The following is a 23943-nucleotide window of genomic DNA, read 5'->3' as shown; positions in this document are numbered from 1 at the left end:
CACGCAGACACACACGCAGACACAGACACACACACAGGCAGAGAGAGCCGCAGAGAGACATAGCATATCTCACAGGATTTGTGATTTCCCATCACCATGGGACATTGAGACTGAAAAATGTTCAGGAAGTCACTGACATGAGATTGTAGCCAATATTTTTGATGGTATGAAAAACTGCTGGTATTCTGAAATAAAGTAGTTTTTATTTATTTAAATGAAGCAATAAATGCTGATTGACTGCGGTACTATATAAATTGTATTCGGAGTTTGTTAAAGCAAATTTAAGAAAGAGCTCATCTCTTGTATCCTTTAAATTTGCATTGTTAAAGTAAAGTACAGTCTGACCTCAACATTCCATGGACCCCACGTATTAATGGTTCATTACATGTGACCTGCTTCTACATTTACACTTATTTGCGGTATTTGTGGTTTAAATTATTTATTTATTTATTTACTATTATTGTTATTATATATTTACACATCAGGACTGGATTCTTATATCCACTGCCACTGATATAAATTCAGCCTGGAAATTCTTCCACAGAAACCTGCTCTCTCTTGTGCACAGATTCATCCCATCTCTTCATTTATCTTGCCCATCCTCTTGCTCTTGGTACTCTGAATCCTGTGGTGAGGCAGTTGCTTTAAAATAAATTCCACTCTCCTCCTGGAAGGCAAATCAACTGAAGACAACCTCATATCATTCCACAAAGCCCGTAACAATTGTGTGTCCACTCTCTCAAGAGCCAGAAAACATTTGTCCCTCTCATGAATGAGCATTCAACCTTATCCTCCTATAAAACCTGGTGGTGCCTTGTCAAGATTTGCACCCCTGCCCTCTCCGTGCTTTATCCCCACTCAGGTATCTGCAGGACACAAGCCGTCCGCCAGAAAGTCCTTCCTGCTTAAATTGCCTTCCTGAAACTGCCTAAATCCAGAACCACTGCTCACCTCCACTTATTTATTCCTCTTTTTCCCAACTGTGGAAACACCTTCCACACCCTCTTCAAATCTCATTCTTCCCTCCAGGTCTTCAAGACAGCTGTTCACCACTATCTCACTATCCCCCATCCAAAATTATGATCTTTTCTACACCTATTAAACTACCCTAACCCTTCCCAAAATTTTTGCTCTTGTATCCATCTCACCCACCCTTTGTGTTCTCCCTTACCACTCATCATTACCTGCATCCCTTGTTTTATCCGTCTCCGTCTGTTTTTTCCCTCGACCCTGCTGTTGGCGTTTCCCCTTTCTTCTGCTGTTCCCTTTGTTGTGTCCTGATTTATCTTGTGTCATAGCTCTTCCATGAGCCAAGACCATGTAGTTAAAAAAAAAAATCCCTCCTCCCCCCCCCACCCCCCCTTCAAACAATGCCCCCACATTCACGGATTCGACATTCACTGCATTTTCCAGAAACGTAACCCCCGCGAATGTCGGGGTCCAACTGTAATTATTATTTTGTGAAGGTAAACAACAGTGCTTCCCACAGTGATTAATAATCAGCATTGTGTGTTGTTTAACAGAAAGGTTGTCCCACTGAAGGTGGTGATCAAGGGCCAGGACCAGCAGTGGAAGACTGCCAGTTTGACCAGCGAACAGAGGAAAACCAAGCGAGAGAATGCGACGAGATCGCCGCGACGCAGCATCAGGTGCAACTACAAACTGAGCGATCTGATAGTATTGTGAAGACAAAGGAGATTGGAGGTTTCCTTGAAGATCTATCAAAGCTACAATTAGATCAAGGTCTGCTGGAAGAAGGAGGCAGGACTGAGAAAGAGACTGATAAGGACAGTGGAAATTTGCCCAGAAACGAGAAAGCAAAGCTGAAATTTGTGCAAGAGGCTCAGTCTGAACTACTTTATCTTGGACAAATTCAGGCACAGCAAGAGGAGGGAAAAGTTTCTAAACTTACAAAGCAGTGTATTTCATTTGAGGAGTTTGAATTGTTAAAAGCCAGTTTTGAAAAGAAGGGTCAATTGCTTGTTTCCATTGAAGAAGATAAAGCAAAGCAAGCTAAGGAATTGGAGAGTGTGAAAAATGAGCTTGAGGAGAAAAATGTCGAGTTTTCTTTGCTGAGACGGTCATTGGAAAATAACCTTGAATCATTGAGGGTAACATTTTCTGAGAGAGAGCTCCAGTGCCTTTCAGCTAGAGATTGTGAGGTTAACCAGCTGAAAGAGAGACTTTCTCGAGCTGAAGAAGAGATCACCCGACACCAAGCGATTTTGATCACCAAGAACGAAGGAATCGAACAATTTTCTGCTAATACGAGGAAGGAAATCTGTGCCTTAAGAAGCAGCAAGGAAGAAAAGGATAGAGAAAATCGACTTTTGAAAGAGAGCTTACAACAGAAAGAAGATGAAGTTAGAACTTTAACAGGTATTAATCAACAGAAAGTACAGGAAGTAAAGGATTTACAAAATAGTCTTTGCTTGAAGCAACAGGAGATTGAAGAACAAACGGTACACATTTCAGCAGGTAGAGAAGATATAGTTTTTCTGAAGGTATCATTACAGGAAAGGGACCAGGACAATGAACTGTTGAATGCACAGTTGAGTCAAAAAATATCCAGTGAGAAACGCCTGCAGGAGATAATTTCTGAAAAGGCTGATCAACTCGACAGGGTTCAGAAAGCAAGTGTCCAAAGAGAAGAAGATAACCGGTCTTTACGGATCACATTAACTGAGTCGGAGGAACGGATTCGGCTTTTGAAACAAAACGTGTTGGAGAAAGAGGAAGAAGTCAAAACTGCACTGAGTAAACTCACAAATGCAGAAAAATCTATAAAGTCACTGAAAGACAAAGGGAAGAATGACAAAGTAAACAAAAAACTGAAGGAAAGTTGCACTTTAAAAGAAAAAGAACTTGCATCCCTGCAGGTATTGCTGGAAGAAAAAGACAAGACTATCGTATCGCTGCAAAATGACTGTTCTGTGAAAAGTCAGGATCTTGACAAACTTGTTAACGAGGTTGCAGCAAAAGATCAACAGGTTTCTTTGCTTCAGCAGACACTGAGTGAGGAGGAACCGCTGAAGGTTGAGTTGGTGAACAAAGAGAAAGAGTCGTTTAATCTGCATGACCGCCTTTGTAAGAGTAATAAGGAGATAGAAGCCTTAAAAGAACTTGTTGGTGAGAAGGAAAACTGCAACAAATCTTTGACAGAGCAATCAAATGAAACGGAGAGAGAGCTTATTGTTTTTCAAGAAGCTGTTGAAACAACAAAACAAGAGGTTGCTTTGTATCAGGAGCAGCTGCATCATAAAGATACACATCTTTCTTTATTGAACCAGGAAGTGGAAGTGCATCGAAAGGATAATACCTTTCTTCAGGGAGATTTGGATACGGTGCGATCCGAAGTTGTTGTTTTGAAAACGAATCTTGAGCAGAAAAAAGAAGAGATAATGAATCTTGTAGAAGATACAAGAGAGAGGGAAAGTGAAGTTTCATTGCTGAAAAGTCAAGTAACAGAGCACTTAGCAAGCATTGATCTTTTGAAGCAGGAAGTAAAAGAGCAAGCATGTTCCAGTGAAGTATTGCAAAATAAGCTAGCAGAGAAAGAAATTGAGTGTCATACAAGAGAAGAAAATTTAACCAAACTGAAAGAGGAGAATTGCTTGTTGCATTCAAATCTGGAAGAGCACCTGAAAGAAACTAACTTGCTAAAAGACAACCAGGTGAAGACGACACAAGAGGTAGCTTTTTTGCAGCAAAGTGGCCTAGAAAAAGAGATGGAAGTAGCGAAGCTAAAAGAAAATCTGTTGGAGAAAGAGAGTGAACTTTGCTGTATCCATGAAGATATAAAACGTAAAGACCAGGAAATTTCCAACCTCAACGAAATTACTTCAAGTAAGACGAAAGAAGGAGAGTCTTTCCTTCTTGAAGCTAACAAATGTAAAGAAAAAGTTGTTTTTCTGGAAGAAGAGTTGGAAGCATTACGTCTTAATTTGTCTGAAAAGGAGGCGAATATTTTGGAAAAGGACCAGCTGCTTTCAAATTCAACGTGCTCCAATGAAGAGAAAGATAAACAAATAGCCACCTTGTCAGAGAGGATGGCATCCGAGGTAGGTGACCATGACGGTGAACTCCGCAAATGTCGTATGGAGATTGAAAAACAAGCAGCAGTTGTTAAGAACCGACAAGAGGAGCAGGAGATGCAAATTGAAGCATTGAAAGAGCAGCTGTCCCATGCAGCGCAGGCTCTTCAAGATTCAGAGTCTCAATATAAACTGCATTTGGAGGCTGTTGAAAGTCAACTCTCCAAGAGCTTGAAGGCAAAGAATGACCTTGAAGTTCAAATCTGTGATGCAGAATCTCGGCATGGTTCAGAAATGGAAGTTCTACGTGCAACAATCTGTGCATTAGAATCACGTGATACAGAGTCTGAAATGGTTGTTGTTCGCTTGAATGATCAGGTGAAGATGCTGGAAGGAAAGGTTGAGGCCATGCGTAGTTGTACAGACCATGCTGAAGAGGAGGTTAGGATAATGCAGAGGCAATTGTCTGAGCAGGCTGAAGCGTTTGTTTGCCTGCAGTCTGAGGAAAGGGCTGTTGTGGTTTCTGAATTTCAGAATGATTTGAAGAAAAGTCAAGAGAGCTCTTTGAGTGCTACCCAAGAACGTGACACTGCTCTTTTGGACTTGGGAGCCCTGCAGAAGCAATTATGTGAAGCTGCGTTACGTGAAGAAGAATTTTCAGAGGGAATGCGAGTGAAGGAGGAGGTGTTGCGAGGCATGCAAGCTGAAGCTGAAAAACTCCAGGAAAGTCTTGCTGCGTCTATGGATGAATCTCGGACAAAGGAAGTGACGCTTCAAGGCTTGCATGATCGCTGTCAGAGGCAATCTGAGGAGTTGCGTGGGGCAATGACTAAAGTTGAAGCATTGAGCGCACGTGAAGCTTTGTTACAGCAGGCTTTAGAGCAGCAAGAGGACGAAGCACGGCGTGTGACAGAAGCTCTGCCTACAGAACAGTTGCTTTTAGTACAGCTTGAAAGTCTCAGAAATGAGCTTGGTGCTAAGGATGGTAAAGTACTGGCTTCCCAGAAAGAGGTGGAGAGGCTTGAGCATTCATTGGCTGAAATGCAAAATCAGTTTCAAGTCGTTGAAGTGCATGCTAGAAGCTTGGAGGATGACCTTGCTCAGAAAAAAGACAGGAAAGGTGAACTGGAAGTTCAAGTTTCTGGTTTACAGGCTCAACTTGCTGCTGTGATAACACAACCACAAGCTATACTGGAGGATCTTTCAGGAACTGGTGATCTTCAAGAAAATGTAGACCATGCTGAAGAAGCAAGTGGCTCGCTGACACAAAAGCAGGAAGAGCAAAAAGATCAAAATAAGGATTTGTCTGTGATGGAAGACTTGCAGAAAGAAAACTTAAAGGCAAAATCAAGAATTGCAGAAATGGTGAAGGAGAAAGAGCAGATCAAGAAAAAGCTACATGCTGCATTACTTTGTAGGAAGGAGTTGATGCAAAGGGTGGAAGAACTTGAGCATCAACCCTCAGTGCAGCATGAAGAGTGTGGCAAAATGGCTGAAGGGAGAATCAGAGAGTTGGAGGAGAACCTGGTTGAAAAACAACACCAGTTATCTGAACATCAAGGTCATCTTGATTTGTTTAAACAACAGTTGCTCGATAAAGAATCTGACATCGTAGTACTGAGCGAGAGCCTGTCTCTTAAAGATGGTTTCATTGAGGAACTTCAAGGTAAAATCTACGAGTTAAACAAGAGTCAGACATCTTTGTCATCAGAGATCTTCAACTTAAAATCTGCATTAGAAGCAAAGGAAACTCAAGTTATTGAACCAATGTCCACTGTGGAGTCTAAGAAGACTTGCGAAGATTATTCCCAAACTAACCCAGTACCAAATGAACAGAAGGTGGTATCAACTGTCCAACCTGTTGTGAGTGTTCAGATTGGTGCAGGAAATGAGGATGCTGTTGATAAATCATTGCAGGTATTAACTACCAATGAGAAAGATCGATTGCATAAAAAGCTGCAGGCAGCCCTGCTGTCACGTAAAGAAGCCTTGAAAAAGACACAGCAGAAAGACCAGCAGTTGCAACATCAACAAAAGGAGCAGCTCGATATGCAGCAGAGGTTAAAACGGCAAGTTCAGGAACTGGATGAACTTAACATCAAAATTCTAGAGTTGGAGTCGCTGCTGGAGGAGCGGCAAGAGGTCATCTGGAAGTTGCGTTGCGAGTTGCATGTAAAAGGAGGAGCACAAGCAGTTCAAGGACAGCAGCATGATAGCACCGAATTAGTAAATGACATGGAAAAGGTAAATGATGACACAGATGGCAGTAATAAAATTGTGACTGCAGCATGTGATAAACATGCATGCGATGAACACCAGGCCAAGATTGAAAAGTTGTTGCAGACGGTAGAGGAAAAAGACCGTGTGATTGAAGGTATTGAGGATGAAAGGAAGTGTCAGGAAGACAATTTTCAGAGGACAAAAAGTGAGAGTGAAATAATTAATTCCGAGCTGAAACAGGAGGTAATGCAGAAAGATGAATTGTACAGAAAATTAGAGGAGGAAATGAGGAGCAAGGAAGAAGTAGTTGAAAAAACGTATTTTGAGTATCGGTCCCAGGTTGAAGAATTGCAGCAGCTATTAGAAAAAAGGGATGAGGAATGCAAAAAGGTGCAAGGAGAAGTGATAAATAGACAAGATTTGGTTGAACAGATGTCTGCAGAATATCATGCAAAGACTTTCGACCTACAGCACCAGAATGACACAAAAGATCAAATGTACAGACAGATGGAAGAAAGAATGAAAAGCCAGGAAGAAACCTTTGAAAAAATGTGCGCAGAGTATGAAACGATGGCTTGTAATTTTCAGCAAATGTTGAAAGTGAAGGAGGAGGTTTCAATACGCTTGGAAAAGGAGTTGCAAACAAAAGAGGTGGCTCTTGAGACTTTATCTACAAAATACGAGATGCAAGCACAGAATTTACAGCAGCTGATGGAACAAAAGGAGGCAAAGTGGAAAAGCGTAGTGGAAGAACTGCAAGATAAAGAAAATATGTTTGAAAGTACAATTTCACAACTTGAGGCGGAAGTTCAGGAGCAACATGAGACGTTGGATGGAAAGGAAGAAGAGACTGCAAAGAGGATAGAAGAATTTCAAAGTAAAGAGGAGACTTTTAATAAAATCATTGCAGAATATCAGACACAGGTTGAATTCTTACAGAAGCAACAAGATGAAGCCTTGGAAACCTTGATGAGAAAAGATGATGAAATGGGAGATAAAGTCACAGTTTTTGAAACTCTGATTGCAAAACACCAGGCTGAGGCTCAAGAACTGCGCCAGGACGTGGAGATTAAGAAAGAGATTTTAAGGAAGTTTGAAAGAGGCATGCAGAGCAAAGAAGGCTCGATGTATATTACTTCTCCAGAACATAAGAGTGGTATTGAAGAGGTTGAGCATGAAGTTGAAACAGAAAATCTGAAGAGAAACGAAGATAATTTGCAGACCATACAGTCACAGTCCCAAAACCCTAAACAGCAGTTGGAAGAGAAGCAGTTGGCTCTGGATACATTACAAAAGAATTTTGATGAAATGGTATGTCAGGCTTCTGAGACAAAAGTCCGTTTGGAATGCTTGGGAAATGACTTGAATGAGCTTGGTCGAGAAAAGGCTGAGCTATTGGTAAAACTCAGTCAATCTCAGGAAGAACTCCAGATGAAGCTCAAGGAAGCTTCTTCTCTTGAAGCAGCTCTCAACGATGACTTGAGGAATGTGCAGGAAGAATGGAAACTAGCAGAAGCAGAGTTGGAAAGCGTGAAACTGCAACTTGAGAATGTGGTGCAAGAAAAAAAACCAGAAAGAATTATTGCCTATGAAGAGTTGGAGACACAAGTGAAACGTCTTCAAGATGAACGATGCATTTTGATTCAACAGCTTGAGGATACTAAAACTGAAAATGAAGCGCCTGTTGCATTAAAAGAAATTCCAGAGTACAATGGTGTGCAACCTTGTGCACAGGACGGGCAGGAGATTCAGTCCTTGATGGTCGAGCGAGACTGTCTTCAGGCAGCTGTGTATCAGAAAGACTCAGAAATTGATTGTCTTGCTTTGCAGGTAAATAAACAAAATGAAATGTTGGATTCAAAGGAAGCATCTGTAGTTGAGAAAGACGCTTTGTTTCGAAACCTTGAGGAGCAAACCAGACATCTGCAACAGCAGCACGAGGTAGAAATCCAGCAGTTGCAAATTGAGATGGTGGAACTGCAGCAGAGACATTCTACAGATGATACCGTGAAGGAGGACAACAAAGAAAAAGACCTCAACCGAAAATTACAGGCTGCACTGATTTCCAGGAAAGATGCCTTGAAAGAGAATAAAGTGCTGAAGGACAATGTGACAACCATAACAAAGGAAAAGTCCGAGTTGCTCAATAAGACGATAGTACTTGACGACTCTTTGATTGCAGCAAAAAAAGAAATAAAATCTCTTTCACAGCAATTTACTTATGCTAAAAAATCTCATGAGGAAGAATTATGTAAAGTCTCCATCTTACAGTCCTCAATCTTGGAAGCAACAAAAGAAGTTGAAGAACTCGCTCAAAAGTTGCGTGCAGGTCAAGAGGAGAAGAAAAAGCTCATTTCTGAGGTTGATCACTTGCTATCCGTGAACAATAACCTTGAGGCATCTTGTGATAGCCTCAAGCTTACAGTTGAGGCAATGGCCCAAGAAAAGCAGAATCTTCTGCAACAGGTGGAAAATGACAGATATGTGCAAGCCACACAAGGCCAAGAATGTCAGAAGAAGCATGAGGAGTTGATGCAGGACTATGAAACATTACTGAAGTCATATGAAAATGTTGGTGGAGAGATGGAGCGGATGAGAAAAACTATAGAAAAGGTAAAACAAGAGAAGCAAGAAGTTTTAATCCAAGTGCAAAATTTTGAATCTGAAAAGCAACTTTTGGAAAAGCGAGTTGAGGAGATGCAAAAAGAAAGTGAGAAGGTAACAGAAAAGATGAGAAAATTTACAAAGACAAAGCAACAAAAAATCCATGACCTTGAGGATGAGATAGATAAGTTAAATCAACAGTGTCATGAGCTTAAAGGTGGCAGAGTTACTGAGGAATATTCATTGGAAAAGGAACTGAAATTGGAAGAGGAAAACAATACTCTGCATACCAATGTTGAGGAATTAAATGAAAAGCTGAATGTGAAACGAGAAGAAGCTGTCTGTTATGAAAAAGAAATAGAGAGGTTCGGTAAACTATTAGAGGCAACAAAGAACATTTGTTATGATCAGGAGATTCAAACGGAAGTTTATGTGAATGAAGTGACAGTTGATGATGAATCATCAAAGACCAATATGAAAAATGACGAATTCGTTCTGCAGCTAGAACAACAAAATTCAGAACTGCAGAAAAAGGAAGAATTCCTGCAGATTCTTAAAGATGAAAATGCTACATTGACATCAAGGCTTGAGCAACTAGATACACAAAGGAATGCGGAGAGACTTGGGAATGAATCTTCGCAAAAGTGTTCTGCTGAGCATGAAAATGTTTTGGTAGATCTCACTGAGAGAGTTAAAATACTTGAAGATGACAAGAGGGTTTTACAGGAAGAGCTGGAAGGGATGCAGGATGCATTTGACAAGGTTAAAAATGAGAAAGAGCCTATTGAGTTGGAGATGGTAACATTAAGAAAGAAACTAGAAACATCAGAGGCAGCTCAGGACTTGTTAAAGCATGAGAAAGAGGAGCTTGCATATGCTGCTGAGAAAGAGCACACACAAAGGCAGGACATTGAGCGACAGAAAGAAAATTTGGAAGAAAACCTCATGAATCAAATGGCTCAACTCAATGGCCTTGTAGGAAACTATCAAGAGGAGTTGAGTTCTTTCAAACAGCAATACAATGAGCTGGAGGCAGAACTGCAGAGAGTGCAGAAAGGCGCTGAGGAGGCAGAGATACAAAGAGCCAAAGACGCTCAATCTCGAGATGGTCAAATGAAAGAGACCCGAGAATATGATGAAAAGTTACGGTCAGCGCGGTTCAATGAAAACACGAGAGGGGGAATGAACTCTGAACTTCGTGAGCTTCTTTGCGAAAAGCAACTTGAGATAGGACAACTTCAACGTGATTGTATGAAATATCAGCAGCGCTTAGCCACCCTTGAAAAAACAGTGAGGGCACTTGAAGTAGTGCGTGGTGAAGTACAACGTGAGCTAACAGAAGTCAAATCTGCACAGCGTAGTTCTCAGGATGTGATAAAACGGTGTGAGAATGAACTTGCTGAGACACGGATGGCATTGGACGACTCACGAAGTGCAGCAGCGAAAGCTGCTGCAGAAGCAGCACATCTGAGTGAGGAGCTTGTTCGATCTGAAGAACGATTGCAAATGGTCGTGTATCGACAGCGGCAGGAATTCCTGCAAAAAGCTTCTGAGGAGGCTGAAAAACACCAACATGAGCTCAAGGAGCTAAAAGACCAATGTGACAGAATCCGTCGAGAAAAGGAGCGAGCTGATATGGCAGCTCTTGAGGACAGAGCAGCAGCTGGACATAAAGAACAGGAAAGTGTGGCACTTCGTGGCCGCCTTGATGAAAGTCTTGCACGCCTTGCGGCATTTGCTCGTAGTATGGCATCCTTACAAGACGACCGTGATCGGGTCATTGATGAGACCCGACTCTGGGAGACACGCTTCCATGACGCCATCCATAAGAAAGAGGCTGAACTCCAGGTGATGGAGACTAAATGCCAGCAATTTCAGGATGAGGCGAGGGAGAGAGAAGCACAGTTTGCAGAGATGAAGACACGTGCTGAGAACCTCACAATAAGACTGAGTGAGGTTGAAGTCCGGTTAACTGAGGCTCGAGCTAAACTCCAAAAGGAAAGAGAGGTGCAGGCTGATTTGCAGCAGAAAGCTGATGAGGAAATATCAGAGATGTCGAGCTCATTGCATATGGCTCAGAGCAGTGTTCGGCAACTTGATTCTGACAATGCCCAGCTGAAGTCCACAGTCGTGCATCTAGAAGAGGAGAGGGACACATTATCTGCAGCTCGTGCTCATTTGGAAACCGAGGTACAGAAGTCGGCGGCAGAGATTCGACGCCTTCTAACACTCTGTGATGAACATAGAGCTGAACTCCAGGTGCAGCAGTCATTGGGCGAGCGGTTAGAAAGCCTGATTGTTAGCAAAGATGAAGAAATTTCGCAGATTATGTTGACCAAGGCAGAAGAAGTGGCAGATGGAATTGCTGACGCTAAACATAAATCTGCTGAAGATTTGAGGGAGCGTGATGAAAGGATAGCTGCACTGGTTTCAGCACAGGAGCAAGCAGAGCAGAATAAGGTTCAGGTGGAGGCATCTCTGCTGGAGCTGAAGGACATGATGAAGAATGCTGTGGGTGAAAGAGATGAGCGATTATCCGAGCTCGAAGCATTTAGGAAATCTATGGCTTCCCTGCAAGAAGACCGTGATCGTGTTGCCTCAGATTACGTAGCCCTCGAAGTTTTGCATGTAAAAATGCTCCGTGAAAAGGATGAACTTATCCAGGAGGCTGCATCTGAGGCAAATGGGCTACGTGATGAGATCCGTAAACTCCTGGCTCAAGCCGATGATTTAAATGGGGAGAATGCACATCTTTCAGCTCGACTGACTCGTTATCGAGACGATCTTGATGCTGTGCTTTCTTTGAAGGATACACAACAAAAGGAGCTCTTGGCCAAACAGATGGAGAGAATTTATGCGCTCGAGACAAAGCTGGCGGAAAGTGAGAAAAAAGAGCAGGTTCTTCGGGGCTCATTGCAGGAGATTCAGGTGCAGGCAAATGCACTTCGTGAGGAGGTAGAGCTTTTGAAGGTTGCAAAAGAAGAACGTGATGAGCATATTGTAGTACAAGAGAAGGAAAGGGAACTAGACAGTAAAGAGAAAGACAGCAGGTTGAGCAAACTTATTCTACATTTGAAGGAAGTAGAGGCTCAGTGTGAGGATCTTAAAGCAAAACTGGAAGGATGCCAGAGTGAACTGAAGACTGCTGTAGATGGGTCGATCCAAGAAAGAGACAATGCGAAGAAAGACCTGGAGCATGTGGAGGAACGTCACCAAAAGGTATTTGCTGCATATTTTTGTGACTTCTTCCTTTACGTTTGTTCTTCTTTCTAATTATACATGTGTTATTTAATCTGTGTGAAAGCATTATTTATTATCCCCACGCTTATGAAAAAAATACATAATAATAACGGAAGGATATTGTAATCTGCTCTGTCTGTCATGCTATCTACTAAACGATTGTGTAGAAATTCATTATGAACGTCATACATTTAATTATTCACTCACATCGGGTCTTATATCAGATATTTTTTGGATAACAATTTGAATTCAGTCAATTATGGCTGGAATACCACTTCTCTGATGATCAGATGATATCATTACCACCCTATGTCGTATAGCATCATTACCCGTATAGCATCATTACCACCCATTACCACCCAAGATTCCATGGGAGTTGATGATAAATGCCAAGTTTCAATTTTTTTCATTGAGCGGTTTTGGAGAAAATGTCCAAATTCATCCTTTAATCCAATACGACTGCTATACCATGTGACCTTTAATGGCAGAGTTAACAATAAAGTATTTTCCATGGGGAGTCCCTCTTATGTTAAACTTTTGCATCAATCGGACAAGCGGTTGCAGAGAACCATTTTTAAAGCTAAAAATCATGGACATGGACACAGACAGACAAGGGCATTGCAATAGTCTTGCATCCCCTTTGTGGCGAGACTAAAAATGTCAAAAGGTCAAATAAAAAAGTGGATGGTAAAAAGGTCAAATCCAAAAAGAAATTATGCAATTATGGGCATGCTTTTAATGAAACTTTGTATATGCAATCAACATTGGGGGATACATGAAATATGTAACAAAGTTTTTGGATTCGACTTTAGTTCATGCCCCAAGTGGTAGGGACTTGAGTCACAGCGTTCAAAACGGGAAAACGTTTTTTACTTGAAATTTGATATGGAGTCATTCCTGGTGGAACTATTTGCTATCTTTCAACTTTTCTTTAGGTGGGAAGTGTAGGGGATTTGTGATAGCGCACCATCGACTTCGCTCCAGCTGAACATTAGTGCCACAAATTTAATAACGTTGAAAGAAATAGCTGCCATGGCTAAATCAAGCAGATTTATTCCACGACATCGATCCAGATCTCAAGGATTGCGTCATGAGAAAGGATTTACTTTAATCTTTTTTTTTACATCCCAATGAAAAGGTAAGTGCATCGTCACGTCCTACCTAGCACTTCTGCTGTTGTCAGTTTCTAGCCCGCAACAGGGTGTTGGCTCAGTTGAGGACTTGTATTTTGAGTCCCGTCTGTCCATGCATCCATCTGCAGCTTCAACTCGCAAATCACTGGACGCAAATCACTGGATATTTTTTTACTTTCATATTTGGTACATGTTATGCAAATAATATGTGGGCATGAGGCACGTCAAATGATTTTGGGATCGGAGTCGATTTGGAGTTTTGACAATTTTTAAGACCATTTTTTCCAGGAGAGAATAGTACAGGATTGTGTATGCCTTTGGAAACCATTATTTATTTATATAGACTTTAACATTTCTATTACCAACACAGCATTGAAATGTTACCTCTGCCACAAAAGGTGGATGGAGGTTATGTTTTCACCCCTGTCTGTTTGTCTGTCTGTTTGTCTGTCTGTCTGTTTGTCTGTCTGTCTGTCCGTTTGTGAACAAAGATATTTAAAAAAGTTGTGGATGGATTGGGACGAAACTTGGCAGAGATGTAGCGTATGTGAAAAGGAAGATTTTGATTCAATTTTAGTGAAGTTTCGGATCCGGATGCAGCAAGTAGAATTTTTAAGTGATTCTTCACCATTGAGTGATATGGCCAAAAACGAGGGGTAGATCAGGGTATGAAAGACTTGACCTATGGTGATTCCTGTGATTGATTTTGATTGAATGTGATTCTGTATTGTGATTTTCTGGTCTACTCTGAGATACAAAAACGTAAACTGTTCACCAGGCGGAGGTATGGTCTCTACTGAGTGCCATTCTAGTTTACTTCTTTATGTACACTTTACCCTCTCCAATATGAACATACAACTTTGAATTCTTTACACATGTATACATTTATTTTATATACACTTTATATACAGCACCTTCAGAAAGTATTCACATCCATTGATGTTTTTCACATTTTATGTTACAGCCTGAATTGAAAATGGATTAAATTGAGATTTTTTGTCACTGATATACACATAATATCCCATAATGTCAGTGGAATTTTGTTTTTGGAAATCTTAACAATATAATAAAAAATGAAACGCAGAAATATCTAATTTACATTAGTATTCAACCCCCTGAGTCATTACTTAGTAAAAGTGCAATTGGCAGTGATTAAAGCATCGAGTCTTCTTGGGTATGTTTGTATCAGCTTTGCACATCTGGATTTGGGGAGTTTTTCACATTCTTCCTTACAGATTGGCTCAAGTTAAGTCAAGTTTGATGGGAGTGTTGCTGAACAGCAATCTCTGAGTCTTTCCACAGATTCTCAATGGGATTCAAGTCTGGGCTTTGGCTGGGCCACTCAAGGACGTTCACGTTCATGTTGAATCCTGTTGAGCAAATCTTGAGCGAATAGGAGAAACTTCCCAAATCCAGATGTGCAAAGCTGATCCAAACATACCCAAGAAGACTCATAGCTTTAATCACTGCCATAGGCACTTCTCCCCCTCCCAACCTGAATGCTTTAATCCCTTTCCCACTCCAAGCCATCAATCCTCCTCCCCACCATAACTTCTCAACCCCTACCCCTCTCCAAAGTCTCAACCACCACCTCCGCTCTCCCGACACTGTCCCATCTCCCCCCCCTTCCTATCCCAAACACCCTGTCCTCCCTCCTCTGTTCCCCCCACTCATGAAAGCGAAAAGGCATTCTGAAATGGATCATTACATACAGTCGTCGCCAAAAATATTGGCACCCTTGCACTTTTTTCAAATAACTCTCAATTTTCTCTAAAAATATGCCTGGTGTTGGCTTAGCGGTTAGGGTGTGGCTTGGGATTCTCGGATCCTGGGTTCGAATCCCGGTCGATCGCTGAATTAATGCCAGGAGGGGTTAACTCAGCCTATCATCCTTCTGAGGTCGGCAAATTGAGTACCAGTTCACTGGTAATTCCCTGTGTGTTGCAAGAGGCGACTAACAGGGTTGGTGGCAGGAAGGGCAAACGGCTGTAAAACATTGCTTCAAAAAAGGGACCATGGTGCCTGAAAAAGGCCAACCACTGCTCAGCAGAGAAAAATGGACTCTAAAGGTGGTTCTTCTTTCTTCTTCTTTCTCTAAAAATAAGTTGAAATTGACAGAACTATTTGGTCTCCACAATTCTTTATTTCACTGTTAATATTACAGAACCTTTGTTTTTGATTCAGAACTTCATATATCCTTTTAAATCAGAAAATAAACAGAAATGGCATCGTCAAAATTATTGACACCCGAGACTTGATATTTGGTAGCACGGCCTTTGGACAAAATAACTGCAGTCAAGCGCTTCCTCTAGCCATGAATGAGCTTCCTCCACCTCTCTACTGGCAGTTTGGCCCACTCTTCTTGTGCAAACTGCTCCAGTTCTCCCAGATTTGAAGGGTGCCTTCTCCCAACTGCTGTTTTCAGATCTCCCCACAGGTGTTCAATGGGATTTGGATCTGGACTCATTGCTGGCCACTCATTTTTTTATTTAATTTCCAAATTGATTTTTGCTGAAATTAAAAAAAAATTCTCCATCTCAGTGATTGTTATCTGTTTAATTAACTTATTCAGAAAATTACTACTTTTCGCCCATTCCTCCATCACCCTTTTCTCCCATTCCTCCCGCTCTTCTTCCTTGGTATCCATTAACCTGCATTCCAGCTGAAAAAGCTTGAATGTGTGTTTGTTGGCTTTTTGTAATATTTATAATCACATTTACAAACATCGCAATATGTTGTATTCATTTCTATTTACATAATAGAAATGATTCTTTATACTAAAATCAATTCTTTTGGATTTTGGCTCAGATTTTGATTTTAAGCAATGTTTTGTTAGAATTTTTTTTTAAATATATAAAATTAATGATTTTTGTACCTGTTTGGGAAAATAAGATAAAATTTAACAACCATAAAAACCTTCCAAATTCATGAAGATGCCTAATAGTTGGTTCAAGTGGATGTGGGAAAACCTGTTTGCTTTTAAAGATGCTCCTTACTCCCAACTTTTTAGATTATGAAAATTTAATAATTTTCACAAAATCACATTTTCAACCAGAGTATCAACTACTATCACAAGGTTTTAATGTGGGCCTTCAAAAAGAAGATATAATCCGTTTGTTTAAACTTCAACATAAACTAAATGATTACAACATTGAAGATATAATACAACTATTTTGTGATACACAAAAATGTAAAAATAAATCAAAACCCATAACTTGTATTCTCAGTGATAATATGGATGATATTCCTTCACCCCAAGATTTAGATAAATAAAAAAAGAACCTCGTTATCTTTGGTTGTGTTAATGAGAGAAACCAAACGGTTATGGACAGCTACTATACAAGGGGGCGGCATTCTTCTTGTAATTGTATTTATCCCAGTCAATCATACTTTCAACTCCCTCGTCGCTCAATAAGAAACAATGCTAATACTTTTATTTTATTCAAGCTAAATTCAATGGATGTAAATAATTTTTGGAGAGATAATTGTTCTACATTATGTAGTAAAAAGCAATTTGAGGGGTATATGAAACATACAGCTGGGAAATATAAATATATTGTTGTTAAAGAAGATGAGACACTAAACAATATATATTGTTGCGGATATGAGGATTGTATTTTTTTGATTGTGTTGTATTGTATTGTAAATTGTTATGAATTATTGCTTTATTCTGAGCCCTCCTTGCTCCAGTCTGTTGTATAAAGGTCAAAGGGCGTTCCGGTAGTTAATTCCATAAAGCATACATTGAAGGACACTATAATACCCTTGTTCAGTAGTTTATTTCCTTATTCTGTGTATTAGGTTAAGGCGTTGTCTTCCATTAAAATGACACTCCATTGCACCAAGTGAAATAGATAGATCCCCTTTCATTCCCATTCCCAAAAACCGCAATTGCCAACTGTTCCCTCCGCGACTCCATTCGCCACGAGGTAGGCTCGGAGAAGAAGGGCGTGTCTCCACCTCGTCATAGAGGGGAGGAGTGAGCCAGCCCCGAACAACCAACCAAGCACGAGGGGTTTGGTTTGAGAGGGCGGAGGAAGAGCGATCGAGGAGGTTCGTGAAGGTTGAGGGGCGGGGCCTATATAACCCGCCGCGGGACGCTCCCCAAGGAGATGAGTTCTGAGTTCTGCAAAGAGACGAGCTTCAGAGAGAAGTGCGCAAGGAGGGAAGAGAAGCGAGAAGGAAGCCTTTAACACAAGTGCGCGAGAGAAGTGCGGGGAAGCCTTGAGAGAAGTGCACGACGTCACCCTGCTCGCTCCCAGCCTGACGAGGCCGGGTTTGCTGTGCGCCCGGCAAAGCCTTCCAGCTTGTGGTCCGAGCTGAACCTTCCTCCCGGTCCAGCCAATCGTTCCTGCCTCCATTCCCCATTCGTGTGAGTCCGTCTCTGTTTGTTCTGTCAAGGGTATAAGTTAAGCCTGTGTAGATAAGCTAGTAATTTTCACTGTGTCACCTGCTTTTTCCATGTTCCCTGTAAATAATTTTGACTGCTCCTTTTGCTTGTGTGTGTAAATAATAAATCCCGTTACTCTTCTGTACATCTTCTTCTTCCTCTTTACATTCGGTCGCTTTAGAGGTTTCCAAATTGAATATCTGTGGCGCGATCCAGCCAACGTTCGGGGGATCGGGTGAATCGGGGAAACTGTTCGGCCGCGGTGCCTCCGCTCGGCAAACAACATCCTTATCCGCGGACCGTAACAATATTTTTAATTTTATAAATAAATGAATGCCGAAGAAAGAGCAAGAAAGTTTAAGGAACATCAACAATTAGTTTCAAAAGTTGTTAAGCAACAGGAAGAGATAAAGAAGAAACGGAGACAAAAACGAACCGGTGAAGAAGCCTTTGAAAGAAAACAAGAGAAATTTTTTAAACCGCTTTTAAAAACTGAACAAAAAATGATTTCGTCTACAGTTCCTGCGATATAATATACTCCGAAAAAACTTCAAATGTTACATGATTTTAGTCAAATGACAGATCAAGAACTTGGAGAATTAGAACATGATGATAAAGGATTATTTCAACAACTAGAAAAGATAAATCAACCTCCTGATTACATTGTGAAGGCCATTTCAAACGACGAATATTCATCGGATACAAAAACCAAAGCGGGTCTCATACCAACAGAAGAAGCAGCAATGTTTCATCCTGTTAAAGAAAAGGTATTGATATATAATGATGAATTGAGGTGCTTTAGTTCTGCTCAACCCCTTGTTAAATTAACCCCAAGATTAATGTTTCTTCTAACAAAAGATGGAAAACAAGCAACAAGTAATAGGCTTAATTCACGTTGTTTTGATGACCCGTTGAACACAGAAAATGAAGATGACAGAGCATATATTGATTTATGAGACTCACTTGATTATGGAGTTTATGTTGCTGGTAAAACAAAGAAGAATGAGAAGGAGAAACATATTATTGATGCTTTAAGTAAGCTTGGTCCAGGTGTTAGTTTTCTTCCAAATGACCCATCACAATTAGTTAATAGGCTATTATTGCTGTTCGGTAGTAAGAATGCTGGAAACAACAATTGTTTTAATGAAGCCTCAGCCATTTTAGATCAGTTGATGAATAAGAAAATAATTAATAAATGTCAATACAATGATATTTTATCACCTACAGTGCATTCAGAAAGTATTCAGACCCCTTCACTTTTTTCACATTTTGTTATGTTGCAGCCTTATGCTGAAATCGTTTAAATTCATTTTTTCCCTCATCAATCTACACTCAGTACCCCATAATAACAAAGAGAAAACCGGATTTTAGAAAGTTTTGCAGATTTATTAAAAAGAAAAAACTGAAATATCACATTTACATAAGTATTCAGACCCTTTCCTATGACACTTGAAATTTAGCTCAGGTGCCTCCCATTTCTCTTGATCATCTTTGAGATGTTTCTACACCTTGATTGGAGTCCACCTGTGGTAAATTCAATTGATTGGACATGATTTGGAAAGGCACACACCTGTCTATATAAGGTCTCACAGCTGGCGATGCATATCAGAGCAAAAACCAAGCCATGAGGTCGAAGGAACTGTCTGCAGAGCTCAGAGACAGGATTGTGTCGAGGCACATATCTGGGGAAGCCGACAAAAAAAATTCTACTGCATTGAAGGTTCCCAAGAGCACAGTGGCCTCCATAATTCTTAAATGGAAGAAGTTTGGAACAACCTTTCCTTTCACAAAGCCCGAAACAAGTGTGTGTCCACCCTCAGGAGAGCCAGGAAACAATATCTCTCCGTTCTCAAGACAGAACTCTCTTATCTGTCTCCCTCTTCCAAATCCTGGTGGCGTCTGGTCAAATCTGTTTCTGGTGTTTGGTCCCCCTCCATCCCCTCCCTTACCTCAAACGGCTACACAGCTTGTTGTGGAAAACCAATCAGGTCCACACAACTTAGTCCAACTGGTGGTTTCATTCCATTTTAGATCATGACATCATTCTGTAATACAGGAAATGCAATAGGAATAAGATGTGGCATCACATGGGACCATTCATAACATTCAATGCAAGCAAGCTTAATATTCTATGCTGGCGTACCGTTAGCGAGTCTACCAGATGTAACATGTCACAGGAGAAGTCTCGGAGCACCGTCCGCAGCAGCGGGTCTTATAGCCGCGCCCCCTAGCGGTGTCAACGAGCAGCGAGCATCACCCCGGGTTCAGTACGAATACGATTTCACTACATTCTCCCCCCCCGTTAGAATTATACGGCAGAGCGGCGAGAAGCGAGTGAACGTCAGCACGAACAGGGTGCGGAACAGGGTATCAGTCGACCCAACCATACCGGTCCGGGCGGCGAATTTCTCTGCCAGCACGTGTCCGAAATTCCCCGGGTACGGCATCACGTATCCCAGTGTCCCCGGCGTCGGAGGCGGAGGCGCCACCAGGGTCAGGTGACGAAGGGGGTAACGCCAAGTCGTCGGGCCCGGGTAGACGAGGGGAGGGTCGGTAGACTTTCGGCGATGGGAGCGTCGGGAGAGTCCATAGTCTCATAGATGGGTTCGATCAGTTCGTCCGATTCCCTACTCGGGTCGGTGACCCCGCATGGGGCAAGGTGACGTACGGAGACAGTAGTCTCACGGCCATCAGCCGTCATCACACGAGCATGCTCAGGATTAGCCTGGAGAATCTGCACTTTGTCCACTAGGGGGTCGTACTTGCTCGCGCGAACCGCCCGTTTAAGGTAGGCCGGCCCGGGCCCAGCGAGCCAACTGGGTAAAGACCGTATACACCCCGTGCTCCTGGGGTGGTGGAAAAGTCGCTCGTGGGGAGTTTGGTTGGTTGCCGAACACAGGAGAGCCCTGATCGAGATCAACGCCGCAGGTAGCGACCAAGCCCTTTTATCGAGGCCCCGGCCGAGGGTCCGGAGGTTGAGCATGACGGCCCTCCAGATAATCCCATTGAAGCGTTCGATCTGCCCATTTGCCTGGGGTCTGTACGGCGTGGTGTAACTAGAAGCAATGTTATTTTGGAGCAGATAGCCGCGCACCTCCTGAGACAAGAAGACCGCACCCCGGTCGGTATGTACATAGGCCGGGTACCCGAACATTGAGAACAAGTTCTGTAAGCATCGCATCACCGTGGCAGCAGTCATGTCCACGCACGTATAAGCGAAGGGGAATCGCGAGTACTCATCGACGATAGTGAGCAGATAGCGAGAGCTACTCGACACCGGCAATGGGCCCTTGAAATCCATCGCCAAGCGTTCCCACGGCCTCGTAGCCCTAACCAGAGTCCCCATGGGTGGGTTATAGAAACGCGGTTTGATTTCCGCGCATATAGCGCAGTCGCGACAGATACGGCGGATATCGTCAATCGAGTATGGGAGATTGCCATGCCGCACAAAATGAGCGAAACGCGTTACGCCCGGATGGCCCGCAGTGGCATGCAGCACACGCAGGCCCTCCAAAGAGGTGATACCCGCGCATGTAGCCGGTCTTGATAAGGCATCGGCGGCCCGGTTATCCTTCCCCGGGCGGTATTTGATGGTGTAACAGAAGTCGGCGAGTTCGATACGCCAGCGAGTGATTTTCTCATTCTTAATGCGCTGGGCGTGTAAGGTGTCGTACATGAACGCAACGCTTTGCTGGTCCGTGATGATTTGGAAGCACCGCCCGAGTAAGTACGGGCGCCATCGCCGAATAGACTCGACGATCGCATACGCTTCCTTTTCGACGGACGAGTGTCTCCGCTCAGCGGTGGTAAGAGTCCGTGAAAAGAAAGCCACCGGACGCCCTCCTTGGGAGAGGGTCGCCGCGATGGCCTGATCCGAGGCATCACTTTCGAGGACGAAAGATCCGCTCTCGTCGATTGTCGCCACGGCGGCACGGGCGATGTCGGCCTTAAGGCCTCCAAAGGCCGCCAACGCGGCCGGACTCAGTGGGAAGGTGTCACAGGCCACGAGGGGGCGAAGTTTCGCGGAGAAATTTTGTACCCATTTGGAGTAATGGGCGAATAGCCCGAGGGCGCGCTTCAGGGACGCCCGATCGCAGGGAGGGGCCATGTCGAGCAAAGGTCGCAGACGCTCCTTATCCGGAGCGACAGAGCCATGGGTCACGGTGTACCCCGGAAGATCTATCTTGCGTAGGGAGTATTGGCACTTATCCTCGTTCATAGTTAAGTGATACCTCTGCGCGACCTCGAGGAAGCGCTTCAGATTAGCATCATGGTGCCCTTGGTCATACCCACAAACCGTAAGATTGTCTAGGTAGACGAAAACATCGGTTAAGTGCTCCCTCGCAATGAGGTCATCCATGGCCCTCTGGAAACAGGGGACCCCGTTCGTTACCCCAAAAGGCAATCGAGGAAACTGGTACAACCGCTGCCCCGACTCAAAAGCGGTATAGATACGATCCGCCCTAGAGATAGGGATCTGATGGTACGCACTACGGAGATCGAGAGTGCTATAGACCGAATACTGGGCCACCTGTTGCACCAGCGCGTCCATCCCCGGAAGGGGGTAGGCATCCAGCTGTGTAAAACGGTTAATCGTTTGGGAATAGTCGATTACCATGCGTCTGCGGTGGGCCTCGCTTCGCACCACCAAGACCTGGGCTCGCCTCGGCGACCGGCTAGGTTCTATGATACCGTCTTTCAAGAGCTGAGCCGTTTCGTCCGCAATGAATTGCATGTCTGCGCGAGAGTAGCGCCGTGATTTTACCGCGACAGGTGTACAGTCGGAGGTTAGATTGGGGAACAGCGAAAGCGGCTGGATGTCCATTTTCGCTAGGGCACACACAACAAGCGCGTCCGCCCCCACAACAAGCGTGTCAGGCCCACCAAACTCCATTTCCAGACGTCCATGCCGCTTAGGAAAATCGTGTCCTAACAGAATATCAGCACATAAAGCAGGTAAAACCATAAGGTGTACATCAGGAAAAACCCGTCCCTTTAGCACGAGTTTCAATCGGCATTCCCCCTTCGTGCTGAGTCGAAGCCCCTGGGAAGCCATGAAGATCCGTCTCGTAGACCTCCAGACCCGCCATCCATGCCTGAGCACTAGTCGCTGGTTGATAAAACTATCCGTAGACCCTGTATCCACCAAGGCCCGAACACAATGGCCTTCGACCATGAGGGGAATAAGGGCTTGAGCCAGGCCGGACGAGCCTGCTGGGAGTGGGACTGAACCCCCCGAGTGGGTTGGACGAGCCTTGCGGGTGGATCCTATGCCAGCAGCAGTTTTGCGGTCGTGGCCAGAGTATTCGTTGTCCATGGGGAATCCGTTAATGCCATCAGAGGGCTTTCCCATGCATTCCGGTGTTTCGCGATTCAAAATCTGACAATTTTGACGGGAAAAAGCCTCCGTAGTATTTGAAAACGCCTTTTGACACTTTTGGCAGGAAAAGGCCTCCGTAGTATTCGAAATCGCCTTTTCCCGGGTGAGGGCCACCGTTAGCTCATGAGCGACACGACGAGAACATACCGCTGGGGCTTGGCGAGGCTCCAAAGCCCCTCGCGTGGCCCGGAGTCTGGTCAAGGACGCATACGCCGTGCCCGATTGAGGATGAGACTGTGGTGGCTGTCCGGTGACGCCCGCCAAGGTCGTCTGAGCGCCCAGGGGCCCACAGAGAGGGGCCCTGCCCTTCGAAGCCGGGTAAGGCGCCGGGTTTCAGGCTCGGCTCGTAGGCTCCGCAATGAGCCCATTCAAGGTCGCGCGCGGCCGCGAGCCACGTGCGGTTTTCCGGCACACTTTCGCGTAATGTCCCTTTTGCGAGCACAAATGGCATATTGCGTCCCGAGCTGGACACACGGGCCGGGGATGACGTTGTCCCCCACAGAAATAGCAGGTGGCCCCGCGTAAGGCCTTGGGTCTGGCCGTAGCGGCAGTCGTCAGGACTGGGTCTTCCTCCGGAGCATCCCGGAGTTCTGCGAGCAGGTCCGCGTCCTCGGCGGTAGCACTCTCCGGCCGTGCGTGTAGCGTAGTTCCCGCCAAGAGGCGCGTGCGATCATAGGTGTTCGATTGCAACCGCGCTTCGGTGTATACCTTTCCTTGCTCGAGTGCCGTAGCGAAGGTCAGGTCGCCTTCTCCAGGAGCTTGAGCCTTAGTTCCTGGGAGGAGACCCCAGCAATATAGGCGTCTAAAAGAAGATCATCCTGAGACTGCGCGTGAGTCCGTGGCTCCCTGGTGCTGCCCAGCAAGAGCTGCCGGAGCTCCTGGGCATAGTGGTCCATCGGCTCGTTGGGTTGCTGACGTCGCGTTAGCAGCAAATATCGTGCA

General features: G+C 43.9%; 1 protein-coding gene across 2 annotated transcripts in view; it reads left to right on the top strand.

Moving 5' to 3' along the window:
• GOLGB1 (golgin B1) overlaps positions 1-23943 on the top strand; it is a 107537-nt gene that overhangs the window by 52484 nt on the left and 31110 nt on the right. For both annotated transcript variants that reach the window (XM_078782988.1, XM_078782989.1), the window contains one exon: positions 1524-12077. In XM_078782988.1, the coding sequence (XP_078639114.1) occupies positions 1524-12077 (10554 nt within the window). The remainder of the gene's footprint in view (positions 1-1523; positions 12078-23943) is intronic.

This window comes from Myxine glutinosa, chromosome 8, assembly GCF_964187855.1.
Source record: "Myxine glutinosa chromosome 8, kmMyxGlut1.1, whole genome shotgun sequence".
In the NCBI taxonomy this organism is placed as follows: Eukaryota; Metazoa; Chordata; class Myxini; order Myxiniformes; family Myxinidae; genus Myxine; species Myxine glutinosa.
This window is presented reverse-complemented; position numbering and strand designations above follow the sequence as displayed.